General features: G+C 43.2%; 3 protein-coding genes and 1 non-coding gene across 7 annotated transcripts in view; 2 read left to right on the top strand and 2 right to left on the bottom strand.

Moving 5' to 3' along the window:
- The window catches only part of LOC131893399 (protein sidekick-like), a 50,706-nt gene extending 38,496 nt beyond the window's left edge, over positions 1–12,210 (bottom strand). For 2 of the 4 annotated variants that reach the window (XM_059243412.1, XM_059243428.1), the window contains exons 1-2: positions 11,838–12,210; positions 8,061–8,402 (exon numbers count right to left, since the gene is read on the bottom strand). In XM_059243412.1, coding sequence (XP_059099395.1) covers positions 8,061–8,259 — 199 coding nt within the window. In that variant the 5' untranslated portion in view covers positions 8,260–8,402; positions 11,838–12,210. The remainder of the gene's footprint in view (positions 1–8,060; positions 8,403–11,837) is intronic. The other 2 variants (XM_059243421.1, XM_059243435.1) reach the window with 1 other exon arrangement.
- Positions 12,211–17,688: 5,478 nt separating this feature from the next.
- Trnal-uaa (transfer RNA leucine (anticodon UAA)) lies at positions 17,689–17,772 on the bottom strand. Its single transcript has one exon. It is a non-coding gene; the product is annotated as a tRNA-Leu (tRNA).
- A 2,346-nt stretch (positions 17,773–20,118) lies between these two features.
- Positions 20,119–21,651, top strand: part of LOC131893424 (huntingtin-interacting protein K-like) — a 2,154-nt gene continuing 621 nt past the window's right edge. Inside the window, exon 1 of the mRNA XM_059243459.1 lies at positions 20,119–20,209. The gene's annotated coding sequence lies outside the window, so the exon portion shown is untranslated. The remainder of the gene's footprint in view (positions 20,210–21,651) is intronic.
- On the top strand, positions 20,144–21,643 carry LOC131893421 (adenylyltransferase and sulfurtransferase MOCS3-like). Its single transcript, XM_059243446.1, has 2 exons — positions 20,144–20,645; positions 20,718–21,643. Exons 1-2 carry the CDS (start codon positions 20,234–20,236, stop codon positions 21,602–21,604), a joined length of 1,299 nt encoding a protein of 432 aa, XP_059099429.1. The 5' UTR covers positions 20,144–20,233; the 3' UTR covers positions 21,605–21,643.

The raw sequence follows: 21,651 nt of genomic DNA, 5'->3' as shown, positions 1-21,651 counted from the left end.
TGCACCGCTAGCGATTGGTGGCAAAGGCCAGGCGAGTTCAGAGCCTCCCAACTGTTCTTCCACCTTCATTCATAGGCACGAATAACTTGTTGGGAACCTAATTTTCCTCTCTTTGTTGGAATTCTCTCAGGCAAAGAGTCCTAAAAACTTGTTTGTTGACAAAATACTCGATTTACGAGACGGTTTCGTGTAAAAAAAAAGTCAACTTGCCACGTGCCAAAGGCGAAAGCGGAGGCAACAACCATGCTCACACATCCTCCTTAGATCTTTGATGTTTCTCGTATCCTTTTGGTTTGTTGTGTCTTCACTTGGCTCTGTGTCTCTCTCGCTTTTGGTGAAAGTTGCCTTCCCTTGGGCTTTGCCATGGCCTTTCCGGTGAAAAGTGAAAGTCAAATTTATTTATACGAACAGCCAAGAGTGAACAACTAACACGTGAGATCATTGAAAGAATTCGCAATGCCCTCCCTCAAAGATGCGATTCCGATACAAACAGCTGTATTGCTAATGAATTGCCAAGTAAGTGTGACACATTGCCCGGACAGCTGTTGCTCTCACAATAAGTCTTGCCTAGGGCTCTCTTGAGCTGTCAGCTCATCCCACCACAAGGAGACAAGTTATTGGACACTGCCCTACGTAGAAGGGGCACAGAATCTGGGACAAAAACGTGGTGCGTCCACAGAAGTCCAATTTGCCGATCTGTTGTTCAGGCCAATAAAGATGCGGTTGCAAATTGGCCTACGTCACTTTCGCACCCAAAGGAATAGGCAAATCAATGCTCCAGATGGGGGACAATTCCTTTTCACGCTCTAAGTACTAACCAATATCTTCCTTCTCGGCTTGAAATGTTCCTCCTCTGGAACCAAGATCCATTTCGAAATTCGCTTCAACAGCAATAAGAAGCCGAACAACTGCCTGTGTGGGAATACTTGTGTCAGGCTCAGTCTACTGGCCACATACATCTTTTCGTATCATATTTTGTTGTTTCAATTAGTGTACTCCGATGGTGAAATTGGTAGAAGAATCTCTTTATGAGGATGAGGTTGAAGACAGGCTGATGGTAAAGAGGCTTTTGGAAAATCGCTGAAAATCTTGGATCCTTGTGCTATTGTGTTCTCACACTGATCGGTTGGGTAAAAGGCCCAATCAATCAGTAGGGTCAGTTTATAGGGCACCTCTTGAGATAAGGACGAGAAGGTCAAAGCCACCCAAACCAAAGTAGGAACAAAAGGATTGGCTGTTGGTACAAAGACACCGATCAGCTAGACTTTTGGCCGGTTTTCCGTCAACAAACATGTTGTTCCTCATCTTCTGGCTGGTTGATGTTCCAATACTAGCAATACCGCAACAGCAGCAACAACACCAGCAACCACTCTAGTTGTGACAACTCAATACACGCACACGTTGGATCAAGGGAAAAGTCTTGTATTTTGATTGGAGATGATATCATTCACCAAGGTCATCTTAGTTTCTAGGAAGAACGTCCAAATGGCTAACGGACAGAAATGGCCTTGTCACTTCCTAATCTTTAGATGGATGTCATAGATGTGTTTCACAGGCCGCTCGGCCTTCGTCGCTTTTCGCTTAATTCTGGTTAGAGTGGTGACCTACATAGTTGCAACTAGTAATCCGATCAAATCCAACTAATCTTGCTGTAAATGAGCTTTGTCCCACTACACCATCCGGATTTGTCTGCGGGGGGGGGGGGGGGGGGGGGGGNNGGGGGGGGACAGACAGTCTGCAGTCCCAACGAGTGAGCGAACTTCGAGGTAGGGACACCGATGTTCGCCTAATGGGAAACATTCATCTAGTTTCAATGCAAATTCAAGCTCATTCATTAGAGAGATGTGCCAAATCTAAATATGACTCAATCCCTCAAGATGAGGACGACCTCGCTCGTGTCGACAACGTTTAGCAGATCTCAATGTAATGAAAGACTCTTCAGACAGGGCTATGGCCGAATGAGAACATCATTATTCCATTATATCACCATTCCTCGGTCAAGTAGATCTCTGTCGTACAAAGGTTAAGTAAATAATGCTGCTCTCAAGATTAATTACCTCACTTTCGTACTCGCTACGTTACTAAAGTCCAACGGCCTTTTTTATCTGAAGAACATAAACTGCACAGAGCTTCAGAGCTTTAGATGCAGCGAATGAACCCGCATCTAGTGATATAGGGAATGCAAGTATTAAATACAATTTTGAATTGCTTTGTTTCAGATTTTGAAAGGGACTGAGTATAATATGACCAGCTCCAGTTGCGTTCCAACCTTTCGGAATGTAGTCGCAGAATATGAATTTCAGCCCAACCGCGCCTTCATATTGTACCTTATACTTTATTCATTGCACAATCAATGAAAATGTTCTCTTATACCTTGGTTGCCAATGAATTGGTCTTCTTTTTTATTACGCTTTCATCCTTCCATCCATCCATCCTTCCTCTTTGGTCCCTTCGCCGACGTCTCCTCGAGATGAAGTATCCAGTTGGCTATGCGCCTGTTTGATGTCAATGGAATTGGTCTGATGGACCAACAAAACCGTGTAACACTTTATTATTGGCCTTGAGAGGCCAAACTAGTGTGCCGTAGTAACAAACGACGATTACGACAAGGAGACTTTTTCCTCGCCCTCCTTCCCTGTTAGCCGTCAAAAGAGATGTGGATGAGGCTCAATTGGCGAAAAGATCCATGAAGCCCAAAGGTATTAGTCCATCCGACCTTATCCTACGTCAATGATCTGGCATTGATTTCAAATGAACCATGAAAATCACTAGAGCACTTGAGAAAATGGACTCCCGAGCCACCAATAGATCATGGAGCGTCTCTTTATCCAAAACGTGAATGGGAGAGGAAGGTGACACATATCTGAGGGCTCCTCCTTTTTCATATATAAAATTGGCAGATGACCCATTTTCGGTCTTGTATTCTAATGGACATTTCCTCATACGAAAGGAAGTACATGGTCTTTAAACTAACGGAATGTTATGAAATGTTATGAAATGGCCATGGTGAAAGTGAATGACCAAGGCCAAGAAGTTTCTTCGATTTCAAGGTGAGGATCGGGAAAAATCGTGAAGTGAATGTTGCTAGCTTCGTTGGATGACATGTACCTTTAAAAAACGTGGGCGAAACTTGAGAAAAGCATATGTGAGAGAGTGAGAAAGAGTTAGGGATCCGTACGCAAAGTCGTGCTCATTTGATATGCAGGGAACATGTGCAACATATAAGTACCAGAATGCGGAACTCATAAGTGAGGAAGGAGACAACAATCTCTTAAACACAATGATTACGGCCACATCTTTCTTTCTTTCTGTCTTTCTTTTGCAATGGATGTGCAATATGTGTTTGGCTGTTGTTAATAACACAATGAGAACAAGAGTAAGACGAAGAACCCGGACAACAAGGACGGCACCAATAACAGCCCACAACCCAAAGGGTAATTCAGAGAACATGCCAACAATCTGGGGCATATTTCTGCCAACATAAAAAGACTTGCTGACATTCGTTTCGGTTTGATACTGGTATTTGTTTGACAAGATAAAAACATTGCATTCTTTTAGTATTGTATTTTTAGAAATAAACTCAAATAAGCTGGCTCAACCAAGCTTATTCGTGGCATTAGGTTAATATTAGGCCAGGCCAAGCATGAGTAATTATTCATTCCATATAAATATGGAAGTGATGATTGGTAGAAATGAGAGGAAGAAACTTTGCGCTGATGGCCAATTTCCACATTACAGTCTTACTCGAAATTTTCCGCAACTAATTTCATCAATTCAACAATGAAACAAAGCTCGTTTTTGATAAAAGAGGTAAATTTACTTGGAACCCGAACCGCAAACTTCATATACAAGTGAGAGCCAATTTTTATTTTTATTGAGCGGTTTTGGCTCAGACGTCAGAGGCATAAGAAGGAACCAAGGTTGAGCTCTCGCACAAAAGATGAAATTTCTGCATTTTATGTTGTCTCTTTTAAGAGCTAGAAAGTGAAAAGAAGATCCTTATCTACTAAGAAAAATGTCAATTTATATTCAAAGTCTCCTTTTCTCCGCTCTATTCCTCTCTCTTTCTTCTTCACAGAGCCAAGAGTAGCCGACAGAAAAGTTGGAACCGTTGCTTTTCTTTGGTCCCACTTCTCATCATGGGGTTAATTGAGGACTTAATTTTTCAACTGCATGCTCTCTCTCTTTCTGTCTCTCTCCGTCTTTCTTTCTTTCTTCTTCATATTCTTGTCTCCTCCTCTTTCTCTTCTACTTTATTCTTTGCACTTGAAGCAAAACGGCCACCACCACATAAACCCTTGTGCTAGCATAGTATACATGGACCACAATGATGACGACGAGGACAGTTCCTTCAATGCATTAGCCTGATGTCAAGTCCAGTAGTTTGGAACAAAAACTAGTATTAACCTAGTTTTCCTCAGTAAAAAAATCTTCCTTCGCCAAACAAACTCAAGGACATTTGTCGTTTTTCTTGTGGCCACATAACACACTTTGATACCTGTGAGAAAAAAGGTCCATCCTCGAATGTGGCAGACATCGAAGGGAACCGTTGCAATCTTACTCAAACAGTCGCTTCATTAAGAACTATCTTCTCCAGGTTACTGCTGCATAAGTGGTAACTATATTGAACGAGATTGGTAACTCAATAGAATTTTACCAACGAGACTGATGGAAAAAAGGCCAGAGGATGGTGTCTAACGGAAATTAATTTCCACCCGCTTTGAAAATGAGCAAGAGATAGCTCTTAGGACATGTCTGGATGGAGCTTTGGAAGACCGAGGAGAGAAGCTGGCCAAGGAAGCTTTTTCGTCCATGTGCCCAACGGGACAAAAGTATTCTTCTGATAGAAGAGCCCCCACTGGCCTCCAAATCCTTGTGGAATATTGAGCGCATCGAAGAAACCTTCCAAATTATTCATAAGGTCCGCGATTCACTCGACTCTCGACTTGGTTCTCGTCAAATGCCGGAAAACCAAACGCGGGTTTGTGCTCGTACTACAAAGTTTCGTTTCTTTTCTTATTGTGTAGCATATTTACTCAGTACGCTCGATAAGGTTTTGTTTTAGCTCTAAGCGATAAGACACGCCATGAATTGCCCAAGAATTTCCCCTCCATTGTTTGCTGGTCTGTAATTAAGAAGTGAACAGCCAGATCAGTAGTCACCCGAACGGTTGCCTTCAACAGGGACAATTGGTTTTGCTTTTCAAACAGGAGACTGAAGTATGTTAAATCGGACATTCTTGACATATTTTCTGGCGCTCGAGGCCAACTGTGACGTCATCACCACTAACATGGTAATCTTTTTCATCATCCACATAGAACAATGGTCTGTCTCACGAATGTGCTAGACGGAGAGTTCGCGAGGAAAGATTTAAGAAAAACCTCTTTAAAACCCAGAAATGGATAAGCATATGAATTGGTTTCAGGTCAACGAGCATTTCACTTGAGCAAGACAAAGATTAATTGAAGCATCAGCCGCCGCCTTCCCGTTCGTCTTTGCTATGCTCGGGGTGGGATCATGAACAGAGGGCACGATCTTTGGCTCGACTCGGGTGAATGCGCACCAGAACCCAAAGTGTTTTACCTTTCGGAGAAAATGAATCATCCACGACAAGAGAGTCGTGATTTCTCAAGTTATCGATCTATCTTGGTTCGTCTTTTAAATGGATTACAAAGACTGCGCACACATACCCACAATGTCGTGCCGCTTTTGCCCTAGACCCGAGCCAAAAATTTAGGATGAAGACACACACAGTATCACAGAAGAAGAAGATGTACGAGTAAGTGGTTGCAATGACAATTCCGAGTACCCACGCTAAGTTCCTTCATCTGGTGCACATTACGTACATAAACAGAGGCAATTGCGTCTAAAATGAGATGAGGAACTTTCTGACTTGCATTGTGCTCTACTGTGTGGCCCTGTGGAACTTGGCCTCCCCAACAATCGCCAACATTTCTGATCAAGATGACTTTTGACTGAAACGAAGCTCCAGGTGGAACATGAGAGCGGGAACAGCGCACTACATCGTATTACAGTCTCCACATTTCTTTCGCCAGGCCAGCAAACAGGCAAGGAGGTGGTTTGTCAGTCAGTCAGTCAGTCAGTCAGCCAAACCCTCAGTCAGTAACTCAGTCAGTCAGGGCCTCGTCCTACACTTTACGAGTCTTCGGCGAATGAACAGAGGTAGATGGAATGAAATGGTGAGGCGGTCCAAGCTTGTTCCCTCACTCACGCACACACACGCACACACTCACTTCTTCTCCTTCCCAGCTTCCTCTCCTACTACGGACTCTCTTTCGCTCGTTCTATGTTCTTTGATGTGCTTTCTTTGTCAAAGGAACGGCAACTTTGAGCATGTTAACGTGGTTTCGGAATCTTCCACTCGGAACCACTGAAAATGCTTGAAATTCCCTCTTTTCTAACCCTAATCTCAATTTGAGGCAAATCTCAATCCGACAGCGTGTGCCCCACACAGATCGATACCTATTATAATTTGGGATCGAGGCTGCCACAATCGCTTTTTTAGGAAGTTGTTAAGAATTTCTTTGAATTATACCCGTAAATCGTGCTCGCCTTCTCTTCCTCTACCTCTTCTTTTTAGCTGGCACCTGTAATTGCCTCATGGCAAACTCACCGAAAACTTTCCTGGCTTCCCCCCTTTCAGCTTCGTTTATCAGAGTCTCTTGCTCTCTCAAACTCTTTTGCAACGAGACTTTAGGGGAGATTTGATTAAAACCGTATGGAAAGTCACTTAAGAATGCCAGAACCTCTTGAGTCGTGTTCTATTGTTTCATCTAGAACATGGGTTTTTATTTGCACTCTCCCACTACGGCCCCTACTCGAGGCCAAAGCCACATTGGATTAGCTTTGGTGTACTGAGCTTTCCCGGTGGTGGCCATAATTCGCATGCGGCAAAGAAGATGAGCAAGCTAGAGGTCGATCGTGTAGAAAATGGACTTGCACACATGAAAAATGGCCTACAACGAATTTTAATAGAAATACTCTTGGAGATCTTCATTCCACCACTTGTCTTATGGGGATTTTGACCAGCAGGCCTTTTTCAGAATGGTCTTCATCTTTCCGCCAAATGGAACGTACTTAGCCTTGCACATAGAGTTGGTCGAGAAACGAAGGTAACTGTTAGTGTCTTTCCATCGTCATTGTTCAATCAAATAGAACCACATTAACGCCCGTACTGTATAAAAGTCGACACCTGAGACCTAATCCACTAGACTCGTGTCATAATGAAACATTAAATGGTCATGATTCGGTTCTCACACGAGAGAAATCGATCTCATTCTGTTTGCCGTCTTCAACCGTCGTCTTTCTCATTCGATTCTTTGCCGCGAAGATGGGTCTAAGTAACTTTTGATACCACACAATATGCGCTTGAGTTCTGGGTCATCGATGCCATAAATGGAGGCTTGGATGAGCTCGGGTAGATGCTTATCTCATTATTTCTCAATGAAGTGTGACGAACCACTTAGGAACGAAGATGCATCCACAGACAGACTTGGGGGGAGGGAGAGATGGGGAACTTTACTGAGCACTTTTGAATTCCAATTCCAATCCAATCAAGAAAAACGATGGGAGTGTTGTAGTAATTGAAACGCCCAGAGAGCATCAGATGTGTCGGAATTGCCATGAACGTCTAAGCGGGGCCAATTAGACAGTGGAAAACTGTCATTTCATTACACTTGCATTGTGTCAAACAGCTGGGACTTTTCCGGATCCTCCGTCGACAAAATGGTTGTTTTATTATAGTGCTAAGAGCATCAGAATTTGCAGCTAGGAATGGGAGCAAATTCTCCATAAAACAGGCTCTCGTTTTCAGCCATTGTTTTCATTACTTTGCCATGGCCGCTCAACATAAAATAAGTGAATCACTCTCAAGAATTCCTTTGTCAGGGTTTATGACTTTGAAGGAATCGCGCCAAAAGCTCAAGTTTTCATCGACGGCGACCAGCCTCCTCGCTTACTAAGAGGTCTTCCAAGAACTGTTCTCGCATAATCTCCAGTCTACGTACTGTACTTAGTAAAATGAATGGTGTCCTTCCTACCTGTCTTGGGCAGAGCTCCACTCCCGAGAAGAGCGATTAGAACACAAATCACACTTGCACTAGTTTTTGGCTCAAGCTTGTGGTTCGTGCCACACCAAAATTTCACCATTCGGCTGGCACTGCCTCCTCGATCCTTGAAACGGGAGGGTTTGCTCCAGCAGAATATGGAATTCTTCCTCAATCGCTTCATTCTCATCATGGTATTTTTTCGTGCTGGGATTCAATCTCAGGTTAGATGGTTGAGGATGCTACTGCTGTTGCTGCTGCCAGGGCTGCTTTGATGTGTCATCATGGGCATTTCAGCCACGGATTGTCAACTTCCCTTCAGGGCGAAGGAACGATCTGAAAGGAAGAAAATGAAATATGAAGAAAAACATCACGGATGGCAATTGGATTTCGGAAGAATAGGAAATTATTGAAGCAATTAATCCTGTTAAAAGTCCATTAGTCATTGTGGTTCTCGGATTCAGCAATTGCACTCCAAGCTCAAAAGGAAACTGAACCAGGCCAAAGCCAAGTGGTAGGAGAGCAAAGAAAAGCAAGAGACGACGGCCACGAAGGAAGAAGTCATTTGGTACTAGAGGAATTTTTCTTTCAATGGAAAAGAAAATGACAATCCAGATCTCGAATTTCTTCAAAATGCTGAGGAGCCTGATCAAGAAATTAGAGAACAGATTGACATGGGGGGATTTTGTCGTCAGGCGTTTGCAGTCTCCTCTTGCCAATGTGAAATTCTTTGCGAGCATCGCAAGAGTGACAGTTCCCCAATATTATAAGGTTTCTGCCAGAACACCATCGAATCCTCAGCCTCTTTTCGTCTCTAATCTTTTCGCTCGTTTCTTTCATTGTGCGAATCTGGCTGTCTTTGTCAGTCTGGCCTTAACTGGCCAAACGTATTCTCCTCAGGGGGTTTTCTCAAGTTTCTTTCTCTTTTCAATCCTATTCCATCATGGGAAAACTTTTTCCTCTCTCCTGGATACCAAGACATTCGTTTGATAATTACTCCGCACCTTATCAGAGCCAAGGTCCACGGGCTCGAAGGCCGTCGCCACATCCACCCTCGTTGCCGCTACCTTCGCCGACCACGTACTCGTATATATAATAAGAGCTTCACTTCCACTTGGAAGCATTAGCTAACTTAAAGCACAACACCACAAAGACTATTCTTCATCCATTACACTTAATGTATCAGGCTTCCTTCATGAACCACCATAAAGGCTCGTTACTTTAATGAGTACATCTTCTTCCTACAGTGCTTGCCAAGGTGCGAAAGCTCACTTCCGTGTGTACATAATGGTTCTCAAAGAGAGCCTCGGTGGTAATTATTATTTGGCTGAGCGTCGATGGATATCGACATTAACTGACATGGGGCTCTCCAAGGACCACAGCACCAAGTGAAGCTAAAAAGGAGAAGGAACAAATCTCGGCCAAAATTTCAAGCTAAGGCCAGACTCGAACGGCAAAGGCTCCTATGTGAGCGCATCGACAGAGAAAGAGAGAGGGAGAGAGAGAGAAAGAGAGAGGGGGGGGAGGCGAGCACGCGGGAAGTAAAAGTTTTGTCTTTTGCTTTTCTTGCACCCAATTCCCGGAGGTTTCGTACAGCCTTCGAGGGTCAAGTTGGCAAAAAGGCCGTAAGACAAGGCCAACGATAACTGCCTATACTTCCGTACAGACACAAACAAACAGTGCCAATTACTACCCTCCCGGTAACAGAGAACATCCACTTTTTTCAGCCATCACGATCAACAAATAATTTATGACCCTGCTCAAGATCAAAACTTTTCGGACAGTGGTGTTCCCTTTTGAGCTTGAAATCATAATAATTGTACAAGTCCACAAGCATGTGTGAAAATGTGAATGAAGTTTAGGCACGCAGCTTCCTGAAGCCTGTCAATCTGCAGAACCTTTGAGCAATTCTGAAAAACGAACTTGGCTCATTCAAATGCAGAATCCATAAACATAATCTAATTAGACCCTCAATTTTCCGACACATTCTCTGCTACAAAACAAAACATGTTTTGGAACATTTCATGGGGTGCGTCAATCATATCGTTCATATTCAAAGTTAGCATAATTTTGAAATGTTTTATGTTTACTTTTTTTCAAAAATTAAGGAACCAAGAATAATTACTCGTTGATAGACGCTACACCATTACTTCCTCATAAAAAATGAGTGCCTTTGATCTTCGGCCATGAGAATTTCGACACTAAAACATGGCGAGTGGGTCGACATGGTCACATACACTCATTTCAGTCGGCCAGTCCAGTCAATTAAATACTGGGCTGTTCATCAGTCACAAAAGGGCGTTATGACAATTGCGGATTAAACACCTTCATCTATCAATCTCCGTTGGAACGGAACGAGGCTCATTCAAACAATTCCAATGACATAGAAACATAATGTCATGAACACAGACAATGCGATTGAGAGAGATTCGCGTGATTCGTGAGAGCGGATCCATTACGTCTAAATAATTGGCTTTCATTTATTCCACCAACTCCTGGCAGTAATGAATATCAATAATGTGATGGTAGTAGTAGAAAACAATTGGCAACTAGGGAACGAAGACAGAGATGGAAGAAATCATGATGGCGACGCTCTTTCGGAAATGCCGGAAATTTCAAATTTACGAGTAGAATCGGTCATGGGAAAAGGCAAAGCTTTCCTAGTGTGAACATCCGGTGATCATCAATGAATTCAATCAGCAGATAGGAGATAAATAGAATCGCTTGCATAGCCAAATAAAAGGTACGGATGGGGTTGAAACCAATTTTCAGTTCAATCGCCCGATTGGAACCACAATCAATAGAGAACGAGGTCATTCACGTATCCAATGCTCTTGCATTGTTGGTTGCCGAGTACATTCGTTAAACATAGTTAGTGGTTTGCAAAAGGACATCTTTTGAGCATTGGGTGATATTACGTAGGCTTGTCTTTGCAAATAGCAACGGTTTAATGAGATACGAGACGAGATGTGAGCACCCATAGCCGGCATATTTTGAAGATTCATGGGTGGGACATCATTTCCTGGCAGGCTCGAGCGGAGGAGTTGGCAAGTCTGATTCTGAATTTGCAGTCAAGTTTGAAATTGATTAAAATTCATTACGGAAATTAAAGAAGGCTCTTGTCATATTCTTTGGCATCCTGTCCATTTCTAATTAGGTTAATGTATGCACAGGAGTTTCTAGGGACACGAAATTATAGAAATACTTCTCGTTGGCCTAGTTGGCACCGACCTCCCAGTCTGACATCTTAGACTTCAGCATCAAAACACTTTCCTGGGATTATCTTTCAATTTCCAAATGAAAGGAGGCTTTAAATTCTCCTTACAATCGTTACAATTGTTCTCGTGTTCGACTCGACATTCTGAGCTTGACATGATGATGATTTGCCCCATGTAATGAATGATAATGATCAGGAAGTCAGGAGAATGGACAATCTCGCACCACCAAGACATCTCAACTTTTGTTACTTTCAAACAATGACACTTGAATCGCGGTCAAAAACGACACCCGTCAAACGCTTTCAAAGTCAAAAAAGAAGCGCCCCTGACTTTTTTTGCAAATTGCCAAAAGATGACTGAACAAAACAAGAGATCGGTTTTCTCTTTCACTTCACATTCTGCTGATCTTTCACTGGCAAACAAATGATTTGCTTTTACATTCGGCCACCTTCAATGTGAAGCTTTGCGGCAAACACGGGAATAAGTTGCCTGTCCCCTTCCACTCAACAAAGAAGACATCAACGACAATGGGCAGCAGCACTCAGGTTCTTACCTTCATTTGACTCCTTTTATGCACGTAGTATGAGATGATGAAGACTGAAATCACTGCACAACTTTGGTCACAAGGATGAGCACATGAAGCAAACAACCTCTCTTTTGCTTGGCTAGCAATCTATTTTTCAACTTTTCAAGGTGGTTGATTCGGGTGTTGTTGATATTGCTTGCTTGTTCTTGAAGCTGTTGTTGTAGACAAAGTTGGAAGTAGTAGTGAGCAGTGGTCGCCGACGACGGCGTGAATCTCAAATGGGCGATCTACAGCCTCCAACTCTGTTCAAAAGATCAGACCAACTGAAGAGAAAGAGATGTTGGAAGAAAGAGTAGATAGAGGTAGAAGTTGTTGTGCCACTCCAGCAGCAGCCAGAGATTTGGTTGCTCACTGAGGATTGCTTGTTCTATCCACGCCGCCGCCAACGAGGGTGACACAAGAGCGAGTACGAGGATCCTCAACAGTGGAAAGGAGAGACAGCAAAAGACCGAGGGTCCGACCGATAGATGAAGAAGAGGGCGTCTTGAGTAGCAGACCGTTTGGTTCGACTTTGGAACCTCTGGTTAGGCTACGTTCGTGCTATGCTCGGAACAGCTCTGTTAGGAAGCTAGGGGGCTACCCTGCATAGGTAGTGGGTAAGAAGCTTACTACTTTCAAGACCTGCCCATTCTGCCGGGTAGAAACCTCCTTCAGGTAAAACATAACAACCCCACCAAACGCAGGTGGTTCGGTTGGGAATTCGTGCCCCATTGCTTTGGTCGCCTTCCTTGAGTGTTTTGGGCAGTAGAGTCCGACCGATTCCTTCAACAGAAACACCTTACTTATTCGAGCTAACCGGCTGAGATTTGCATTGCTTCCAATATCAAATTTGGTTGGATACTTTCAGCAATTGTACAAAGCACCCTTTTTTTCCTCTGCCAGTTACATATGTGTACATATGCTACATATGTTACGTACACACGCACTCTGGTTCACTCTACTTAACTGCTTAACATTGTTTTTGTTTGATTTCATTATGGTTAGGCTGGAAAGAAGGTGGTTTGGCCTGACTCAATTTTTGAAAACCGCTTCCAGCGCCAGTTTCCTGTGAACACCTTTCGCAGATCGAGGAGACTACTTCACTTACACGACGTCTCATCATCAGACAGGATGGAGGAGATTCAACTTCCCAACAACTAACAGTATGAGCTCTGAACTATCCAGGTTCCCGGTGCGCAACGCGCAAACAAAATAACGCATGTCCACGGCCGTATACCAAGGTAGAAAGATCTCTGAAAACGAGCTGTGTCGCTCTCATCCCCCTCTAGCAAGCTGCCATGGCCGTGAAAATAACTCGAACCCTCATCTTCATGTTGCCTGGTGTTGTAAGCAGGGGTGCTTTAAGTGGTAGGCAGGAGAGCCCCGCAACTCCCGTTCAATTGAGGCTCTGGAGTTCAGAAGGAAAATTCCACTTTGTTCTCCTGAACTTTTTTTCTGGGTCTCCTGTACCATTGTCTCGGTGATTCTGTGAATCAGACCAAATGAGCTGCTGAGATTTTTCAGGAGAGCACCGCGTCATCATCCAATCTAAGAGCGAGGTTCAAACAGGTTCGTTCGTTTGGTCGTTTTCATTTATTGTACATCAATGCAGTATAGAAGTAAAGGGGATTGGAGAGAGGGCTAGGAATGTTGGACATGATGAACCATCGGATCGCTATCCCATATGCATTATCTTCTAAAATTATCGATCAAAATTACGCGAGACATCGTTAAAAAGATATCAGCGAGAAGAATCCGACGAATGGATTTGCAGCTTCATCAAAATCGCTACTGAAGACTCTCCAGGCGTTAATTCAAATATTCGAAACAAGCCGTGCTTTTGGAATAGTTCCAGGGCATGGTCGGAATGCAGGAATTAAAGCGATCCATGTTATCATAAAGTGTTCTTCATTTGAGCACTTGTTCCATCCCACCGAAATGAAGGAATGAAGGAATCATTTTAACATACCGTCGATACTCGAGAACAAAAATGCAAAACTAGTACATTCTAAAACCTCTTTCGTGTTTCCTCGGACGCTTTCGTGGAAATTACCAAGACACTGAGGTGTTGTGCACCAGAGTCAAAAAAGCTCCCTCTAATAATGGCCTTGGGCACTTTTAACATCTACTCTTCTACCGCCAGAGTGCATCAATCCAGCGCGAACAAAAGTCTCAACCTCATGAAGTCTCTGTCTTCCACAGAAAGCTAGCGACGATGTCTCTGGCAAGCACGGCTAAAAGCCTTTCAAAAATTGCTCTACTTCAGAATGAAACTAACGACACTCGTCAACCTACGGAACCAACCATGAGCTCCCTCGTTACTGACGTTGGCCATTAATGTACATGCCACATATGACAATAGTACACAGAATTAGGTGCGATGCCTATGCTCTCCACCTTGCTTCCATGATAGACTTGAATCAACACTCCACGAAAATACCGAGGAGGGTAGCTGGTGCTCACATTTTCTTCCCTCCGTCAGAGCTCATTGAACCAATTTCAAACAGGTACACCGTGAAACGTACGAAACTGTGCTGAACTCTTCAATTCGGCTTGGGCGAGAGAGAAGTATGTCGGTTTGAAATTTGATCTGTTGCGTCAGGAAAACGCGATCCAAGTAGAGGTTCCTTGTTCAACCACAGGACGAAATCAGAAAAGCTTTAGGTATCGAAGCAACGTAGTATATAGGTTGGATTCAGTATCAAAATGTTGGCTTGAAGTCAGAAGTCTCTTTTCCACGCGGCAATGGAGAAGAGTATCATAAAAATCTTAAAATGAGCTCCTTAGCGACCAATCTTGTCCAACGAGTCCAATAATGACAATCGCTGGCCACATAATTGGTGGCAACATCTTTGGAATCCAATTTGGCCCGTTTTAGGACCACTTGACGAGGGTTGGAGCCAAGAGACACCAAAAAAAGCCGACAGTTGCAAGTGAAGCCAGAAGTCAGGCGTTCTCTTCTTTCTTCAGGGTATTTGCACCGAATTCTCATACATAATTGAGTCTGAAAGAAGCACCACTTTTGTTAGTTTGGTTGGTTTTCTTTTGTGCCTCTCCTCTATCAAAGCCACAATTCAGTAATATCAGACCCTGAAACTTTTTCTGACAATAACTAATAGTTTGAGGGTCACGGAAGAGATTTTTCAACATGTCTTCATCATGACAGGTTAATAAGAAGACAAAACATCCGCTCACATAGAACTCGATCAACCTGGCTTGACAATGTCACTAAAGGTCCTTGGCGACAGATCATTTCCAATTTTCTTCATTCAAAGTAACTGTGTTTGCAGATCATGAGAGATCTCATTAGTTCATGTTTGACATGCTTTCATGAGCATTTCAATGTCAAAGGGGCTCAAGAAGTCTCCTGGGTATCTTAGGTAATATTTGCATGACAGGCCAATAATCAGCTACCTGATAGCTTCTGTCATTGACAAGGTATGTGCTCCTTCATTTCTGCCCTCATTCTCATTAGTCCAAATCAAGCCCCATGAGATGGTGAAGGAGACATCCCTTCCACACCAAGACTTCTCATCCATTGAGGTCAACTCTCATCGCATTTTTTCCATCATAACAAGCTTATAGCATATTCAACGTAATTCAAAATCGACCTCAAGATTTTGACCAATCCCCTAATTCAGGGCCGTTCTAACGGCCAAGAAAAAGTTTATCAGATTAGTTCCCCGAGAATTTATTTCATATATTGACCCAAAATCATCAGACCTATTATTCGAACGACAAAGACTGTCAACTTAGCAAACATATTCGGACAGTTGGCGGCAACCCGTGATTGATATAAAACACTTCTTAAAATCCGCCGCTTTTGGACTTAAATTCAGCTTCTTTACTAATTTCTAACTTTCATGAAATACGAGTGTTCAGAAATTTCATTTTATTCGAAGTAAAATTTGACTTTTTAACACTACAGCTTGGGTAGATATTGTTGATACAAGTATTTCTAAAGAAATGTGGCACCGACAAAAAGTAATTGGAAGCCATTCATGAAGCAAAGTACTTTCTTTGTACTTTGAAAAAGTTAATACATTGTTCCTTCAAAAGAGAGATTGGAGGATATCTCCCAATCATAACATCAACCACAATCCAATGTCTGTTTTGTCGAACCCTTGGTCTTGCAAACTAATGTCTAACCCATAAACAATCAAGCGTGTGGATCATTTTGCACACTAAGGTAGCAATTTGCTCAATTCGTCGACATGTTTGGTTTGCTTTACTTTGGACTTTGTTGTGGCGCAAACGACGCAAAATGCAAAGCGAGCTCAACAAACTCGCTTGAAACTTGCTCAAGGAGAGCTAAAATGATTGTTGGCAAAGAACTGATTTCCTTTTTCATTTGCACTATTCCTCATCCATTATTTAATCGATCTCCATACGTTTAGATCAGACAGCGGGACTGCGCTATACCCAAACAGAGCACAACAAGAAAAGGGTGGATTGTGGATGACTGATTCAGTAATCAACCTTGAGTTAGCACCTTTTTCCTTAGACTTGACAGGGAGAAACGTCAGCACACAAAGGAATATGGATTAATTCAAGAAGCTTGTCTAGATTGCTTCTTTATTTTCCGCCTTGGAGTGCTTAGAGTGACACCACTGGACAAGAAAGGGGTTGGTTCTTCAATTTATATAGATGCTTTCCAGAACGTCCCTAATGGAGACTTAACAAAAATCTTTCAAATTTTTGGGACTGATTTTTCTCGTTTAGGATTTACATTTATTGCTAAGACCTTTTCCCATCGCCTTCCTCCTCTCTCATTTCCTCGCAGGTCCAAGGATCATTTCCGACAGAGATTTCCCCTTACCCAAGAAGATCGGATGTGTAAAAATCGTCCGTAACGGATTACGGGAGCACGCCCTTTGGTTCTGTATAATATGAGGTACGTTCTGGGAATGCTAAAGGAAGTTGGTTATCAGTGGTGCATAATAAGATCATCAAATTCACTTTGCAAATGAGCTTTGTCATGACGTGCAACGCCTTTAACATCTTTGGAGGAAAGGTTCTAGCAAAGAAGGGGACGTCTTAAACATGTCCATTGCCCACACAAAGGATCCCTATTTTCCATGTGAAATGAATCGAGCAACAATGGTATTTGCACAACCATGCCGGTTTCGGAACCTATTGCCTACGAACCCTCCCACTGTGTCAAGGTTGAATACGGGAGAAAGCATTTTCTCCATCTTAGGAGGCATTTGCCATATTTTCCTAGGCCAGAAGACGGTGGTCTTTCAGCGCCCCTCCCTAATTCATGCCCAATTCGCCTTTGGCAAATTCAGCGTGCCAATGAACGATCTTCGTGCATTCGAATACAGTCTCAAGCCTGAAAGTCAAAAATGAGTATCTCCATAGCTTATGCCTCATGTCTTGCCCGGGGGACATGATGATGGGTTTTCCACGTTAGGCAATACACATCCCAGATCATTAAGCGTTTTCCCAATCAGAAGAAGCTACGACAAATTCAGACACGAATACGAACCCCCACTTTCTTGAAGGATAAGACATTTTCATGTTGTCAGTGTCTTGCTTGGGAACATGAAAACGTCAGCCATTACTTAGTGATTAGTCATTTTAAAACAATTGAACGTCAAGCGAAGACATATTTTTCAACAATAAATTATCACTCCTGATATAGTAACCAAATCTGAACTCAATTTAGTTAATGCTATAAGGATATCTCAATGCAAGCAAATGTTGGCATTAAATTTCCACTTGGAACAAGAGCTCTTAATTATATTTCGATCGAAGTGCAGTGCACAATCAAGTCTTTCAACGTCTAACTCAAAACTGCACGAAATGGAACAAATCGAAAAAAAAAGTTTTTTCTTGTCAAGTGTGGGGTTCGAACCCACGCACACGTACGTGTACCAGAGCTTAAATCTGGCGCCTTAGACCGCTCGGCCAACTTGACTTGCTGGGAGCCAGGGAGAAAACTGAGTATTTTGAACATTCTATAATTTGGGGGCCTCTACGTGTGCTCCGAACGAGTAAAGGAACGTGACCAGTTCGGTTAGTATCCGTATGTTGACTTCATACCAAGCATTTCTTCGAAGGAAATTAATGTCATAGTAGTCTACAGTTTCCGTGCATGAAAAGGCCATCACAATGGTTTAAATCGAACCCTTGTGGTCATTTGACTTATTGTAATTACCACGGGTGGTTTATCTTGTTTCCATCTGGTAACTGTGAGCTTTGCGCTTTTAAGTTGAAGAGAGGAGAGCGGAAGAAAAGCTCTACCCTAAAGCATTCTGCTACTATCGAGGAAGCGCGCAGTGCGCAGGCAATCATTTCTCTGCTCTTGATATTTGTCATACAAAAAGTTAACAAATGTTTCCGAGCACCAACAAGTCACAATGCGTTCGCAGACGTCGCATCAAAGTCAAGCAAGCGATAGCAAGTTACTCAATGGGGAAAAACATTGGCTTTTTAGCGACAAATCCAGAAGATCAACCGCCACAGTTAACTTGGGGTGGGTGGGAGGCCGTGTGAGATACCTCGCACGTTTCTTTGGGATAAACAAGGGATATAACCTGACTCTTGGATGAAGAATTTGCAAAAATAAGGCCAAGAGTGAACACAACTTTTGGGCCTTGGGCCCGCTTAATGCATCAACTGACCCGTTATAAACTTTGTACATGGATAGGGAGAGAACCTGGGACGCAGACCCCGTTTAGGAACCATGAATTCATCGCAAGTTGATTGAATCTCCGGCGTCCAATACAGATTTCAGCATGTGTCGAGAAATATCTGATTGTACTCAACAAGCTACGGTCACCAGGGGGTCAGGCGAGGCGAAATTTGGTCTCTTTGTAATACAATACAAACCCACTTTCCCGGGTAGGACGGTTGAATGGCAGCGACTTTGGCATTGTGTGCGTATCCAACACACCCTGACTAGTTCCATTGCTTTTATCCCTCCTCCTTCTCCACCAGCACCTCCTTGCCCTCTTGTTCAAGACAAGTCAAATCAGAAGGGACACTTTTCAATCTGGTTCCTCTTTCTCCCATCTCTCATCGGGTGATGGAACAGGTTCCTCAATCCGTCCCCGCTGTCCCTAATGTGGCGCTTTTAGTTTGGGATGCGGGTGCGAAAAGGGGGTTCCTAAATGGCCGAGAAGAATGCTTCCTCGAACAGATGGAATTGATTGGGAAAATCAGCTTGGCATTCACACCTCACAACGACACAATCACAAATTCACAATGGACGACGGAGGGCGGCGGATCTATTTCAGCACTACTTTTTTCGTTAAATCCTTTGACAAATCTCGACCTTGCTAAGCCAAGCCAATAATCATGTTTTCAATGAATTTCAAAACTCCAAACTGGAATTCCCACGACATTTGGCTGAATTTTTTTAACTACCGGATATGGATGAGCCGGGTTGTAGTCTTTCTGGTCGCTGAGGTTCATGTCAAAGCCGGTTTGTCCTGCACCAAATTGAATGAACCCAAGGAGGTTGCGTGAAATTGAACTTCGTTTGCGTCAGGTAAAAAGTCTTGTAATAGCTTGCTTGAGACGAATAATGGCAAGTAACTCTACTACATTGCTCGCCGCTGGCTAAAAACGATACTAACACATATTTTTCCTTTGATAGATACTTTTCATGGAGGGTATTCGAACTAGAGGACAAGCCCTCTAATTCGAACTATCATACAATAGGTTGGGTGATGAATCAGTGGCGTCCGAAGTCCCAAACATTCTTGTTCAGTTCACTTGATGCCATGCAGGCACACTCCCCACAACATGGTTCAGAGCCTCCATATCGTGCGCTTTAAAGTAAATTTTGCACTACGTTTCACACGAAAAGGGTGTTAGGAGCTCTACTCGTATTTTTAATAAATCTGATGGTTTTATTCATCCGCACTAAAAATACGCGGTCAATTACTGGGAAGCCTTTAAAATTTCGGATTTGTGATTGAAATCTGAAGAGTTTTTCATTTCATTCAAAAAATGCACATCGTTGGTTGCAACAGCCATGAAATGCATACTTAAATCTATTATTTTGTTATTATGTTTTAAAGGAGATGAATAAAAAGATGAACCCAGACTCAGAGATTCAAAATATGAGTTACTGCTAGCATTAAATTGCCAAATGCGAAAATGGAAACACACCTGTCAAGTGCACAAGGAGCCTACGACTCAATTTCGAAAAAAATGTTCACCGTCTAACTAATAATGATGAGCTTTACCTACAATTGTGACCTTCAAAAAGTCCTCATCCTTTTTTGATTGATTTTTGACAAGTTGTCCTCACTTTTTTCCTGCAGCTGTGTAGAGACACTGCAGTGCGCTCTGCTGTTCATAAGAATAACTTGGACAGGCGAGGCGAAATTTATCAAATTCTGCAGGTATTATCACAAGTCAAAGAAAGCATGCCGGATTTAACGACTCAAAGTGTGAAAGATTTGGAGCAACGGTTACTGATTCTAAGGAAAGAAGAAGCAGATATAGAGGCAGAAATCCATCGGAGGAAACTTCTCAATCTGGACCCGGACAATGCCGGAGTTCTGAGTAATCTTGAGATCACACGGTACTCACGTCAGTTGTTGCTGCCCGAATGGGGTGTCCAAGGGCAATTGGCCTTGAAAAGAGGGCGTGTCCTCCTCGTGGGGGGAGGAGGATTGGGCTGTCCATCCGCCTTGTTCCTGGGGGGATGTGGTGTGGGCACGTTGGGCGTGGTGGACTTTGACGAGGTGGATGTGTCCAATCTTCATCGACAAGTCTTGCATTCGGAGAAGAAATTGGGATGGAGTAAGGTGGAATCCATTAAGACAGCTCTCCGAGGTAGGTCTCTGAATGTTTTCTGTACCATACCAGTCCCATCATTTGAGTAGATGATCCCCTCTTTGTTTTCAGAATTGAATTCCTTGGTTCATGTGGAAACCTATCCCATTGCTCTTGGTAGTCATAATGCTCTGGATATCATATCCAAGTACGATGTGGTCCTGGATTGCTCGGATAACGTGGCCACGCGATACCTACTCAATGACGCATGTGTCTTGACGAATAAACCGTTGGTTTCCGGCAGTGCCTTGAGATTCGAGGGTCAACTGACTGTCTACAATTATAACCAAGGCCCGACGTATCGCTGCTTATTCCCTGAACCACCTCCCCCCGAAACTGTCACCAACTGTTCTGATGGAGGCGTTTTGGGCGTGATTCCCGGGGTAATTGGCACCCTTCAAGCATTAGAGGCCATGAAAATTTTAGCTGGGTTTGGAACACCTTTGAGTGGAAAAATGTTGCTCTTCGACGGTTTTAGCGGCGCATTTAGGACAGTCAAACTTCGCCCAAGGCAAGAAAAATCCGCCCAAATTGTGAAACTAATTGATTACGAACAGTTTTGCGGGGCTTTGGCCACGGACAAGGAAAAGCCTTTGGCGGTCTTGCCAGATAGCGAACGGATCAACGTTGATCAATTGCAAGAATTCTTGAAATCTTCAGCCCGGGGTTTTACTTTGTTGGATGTTCGATCTGAACCTGAAATGGACATTTGCCACTTAGTGGGGTCCGTGAATGTACCAATTGGTAAGATCGACAAGGAGGTAAATGTCCACAAAATTCAAAGCGACCTCAAAGAAAAGGGAGCGAACAAACTCATCGTGTTGTGCCGCCGCGGGAACGATTCGCAAAAAGCTGTGTTGGCACTGAAGAAAACCCTTAAGAATGTTCAGATACAAGATGTGAAAGGTGGATTGCATGCTTGGACCCGAAATATCGATCCGAATTTCCCAATCTACTAAAAGATCAATAAATACTGTCCGCTCAGCTCTGTCTGTGATTCTTTTCG

The sequence above is a fragment of the Tigriopus californicus genome, chromosome 1 (genome assembly GCF_007210705.1).
Source record: "Tigriopus californicus strain San Diego chromosome 1, Tcal_SD_v2.1, whole genome shotgun sequence".
Lineage (NCBI taxonomy): Eukaryota > Metazoa > Arthropoda > Copepoda > Harpacticoida > Harpacticidae > Tigriopus > Tigriopus californicus.
Note: the sequence above shows the minus strand (reverse complement) of the source record. Positions and strands in the feature narration are given on the sequence as shown.

Coding starts and splice junctions, on each gene's coding strand:
- LOC131893421 (XM_059243446.1), top strand. CDS start 20,234: ATGCCGGATTTAACGACTCAAAGTGTGAAAGATTTGGAGCAACGGTTA. Junction 20,646..20,717: donor CATTAAGACAGCTCTCCGAG/GTAGGTCTCTGA, acceptor CTTTGTTTTCAG/AATTGAATTCCTTGGTTCAT.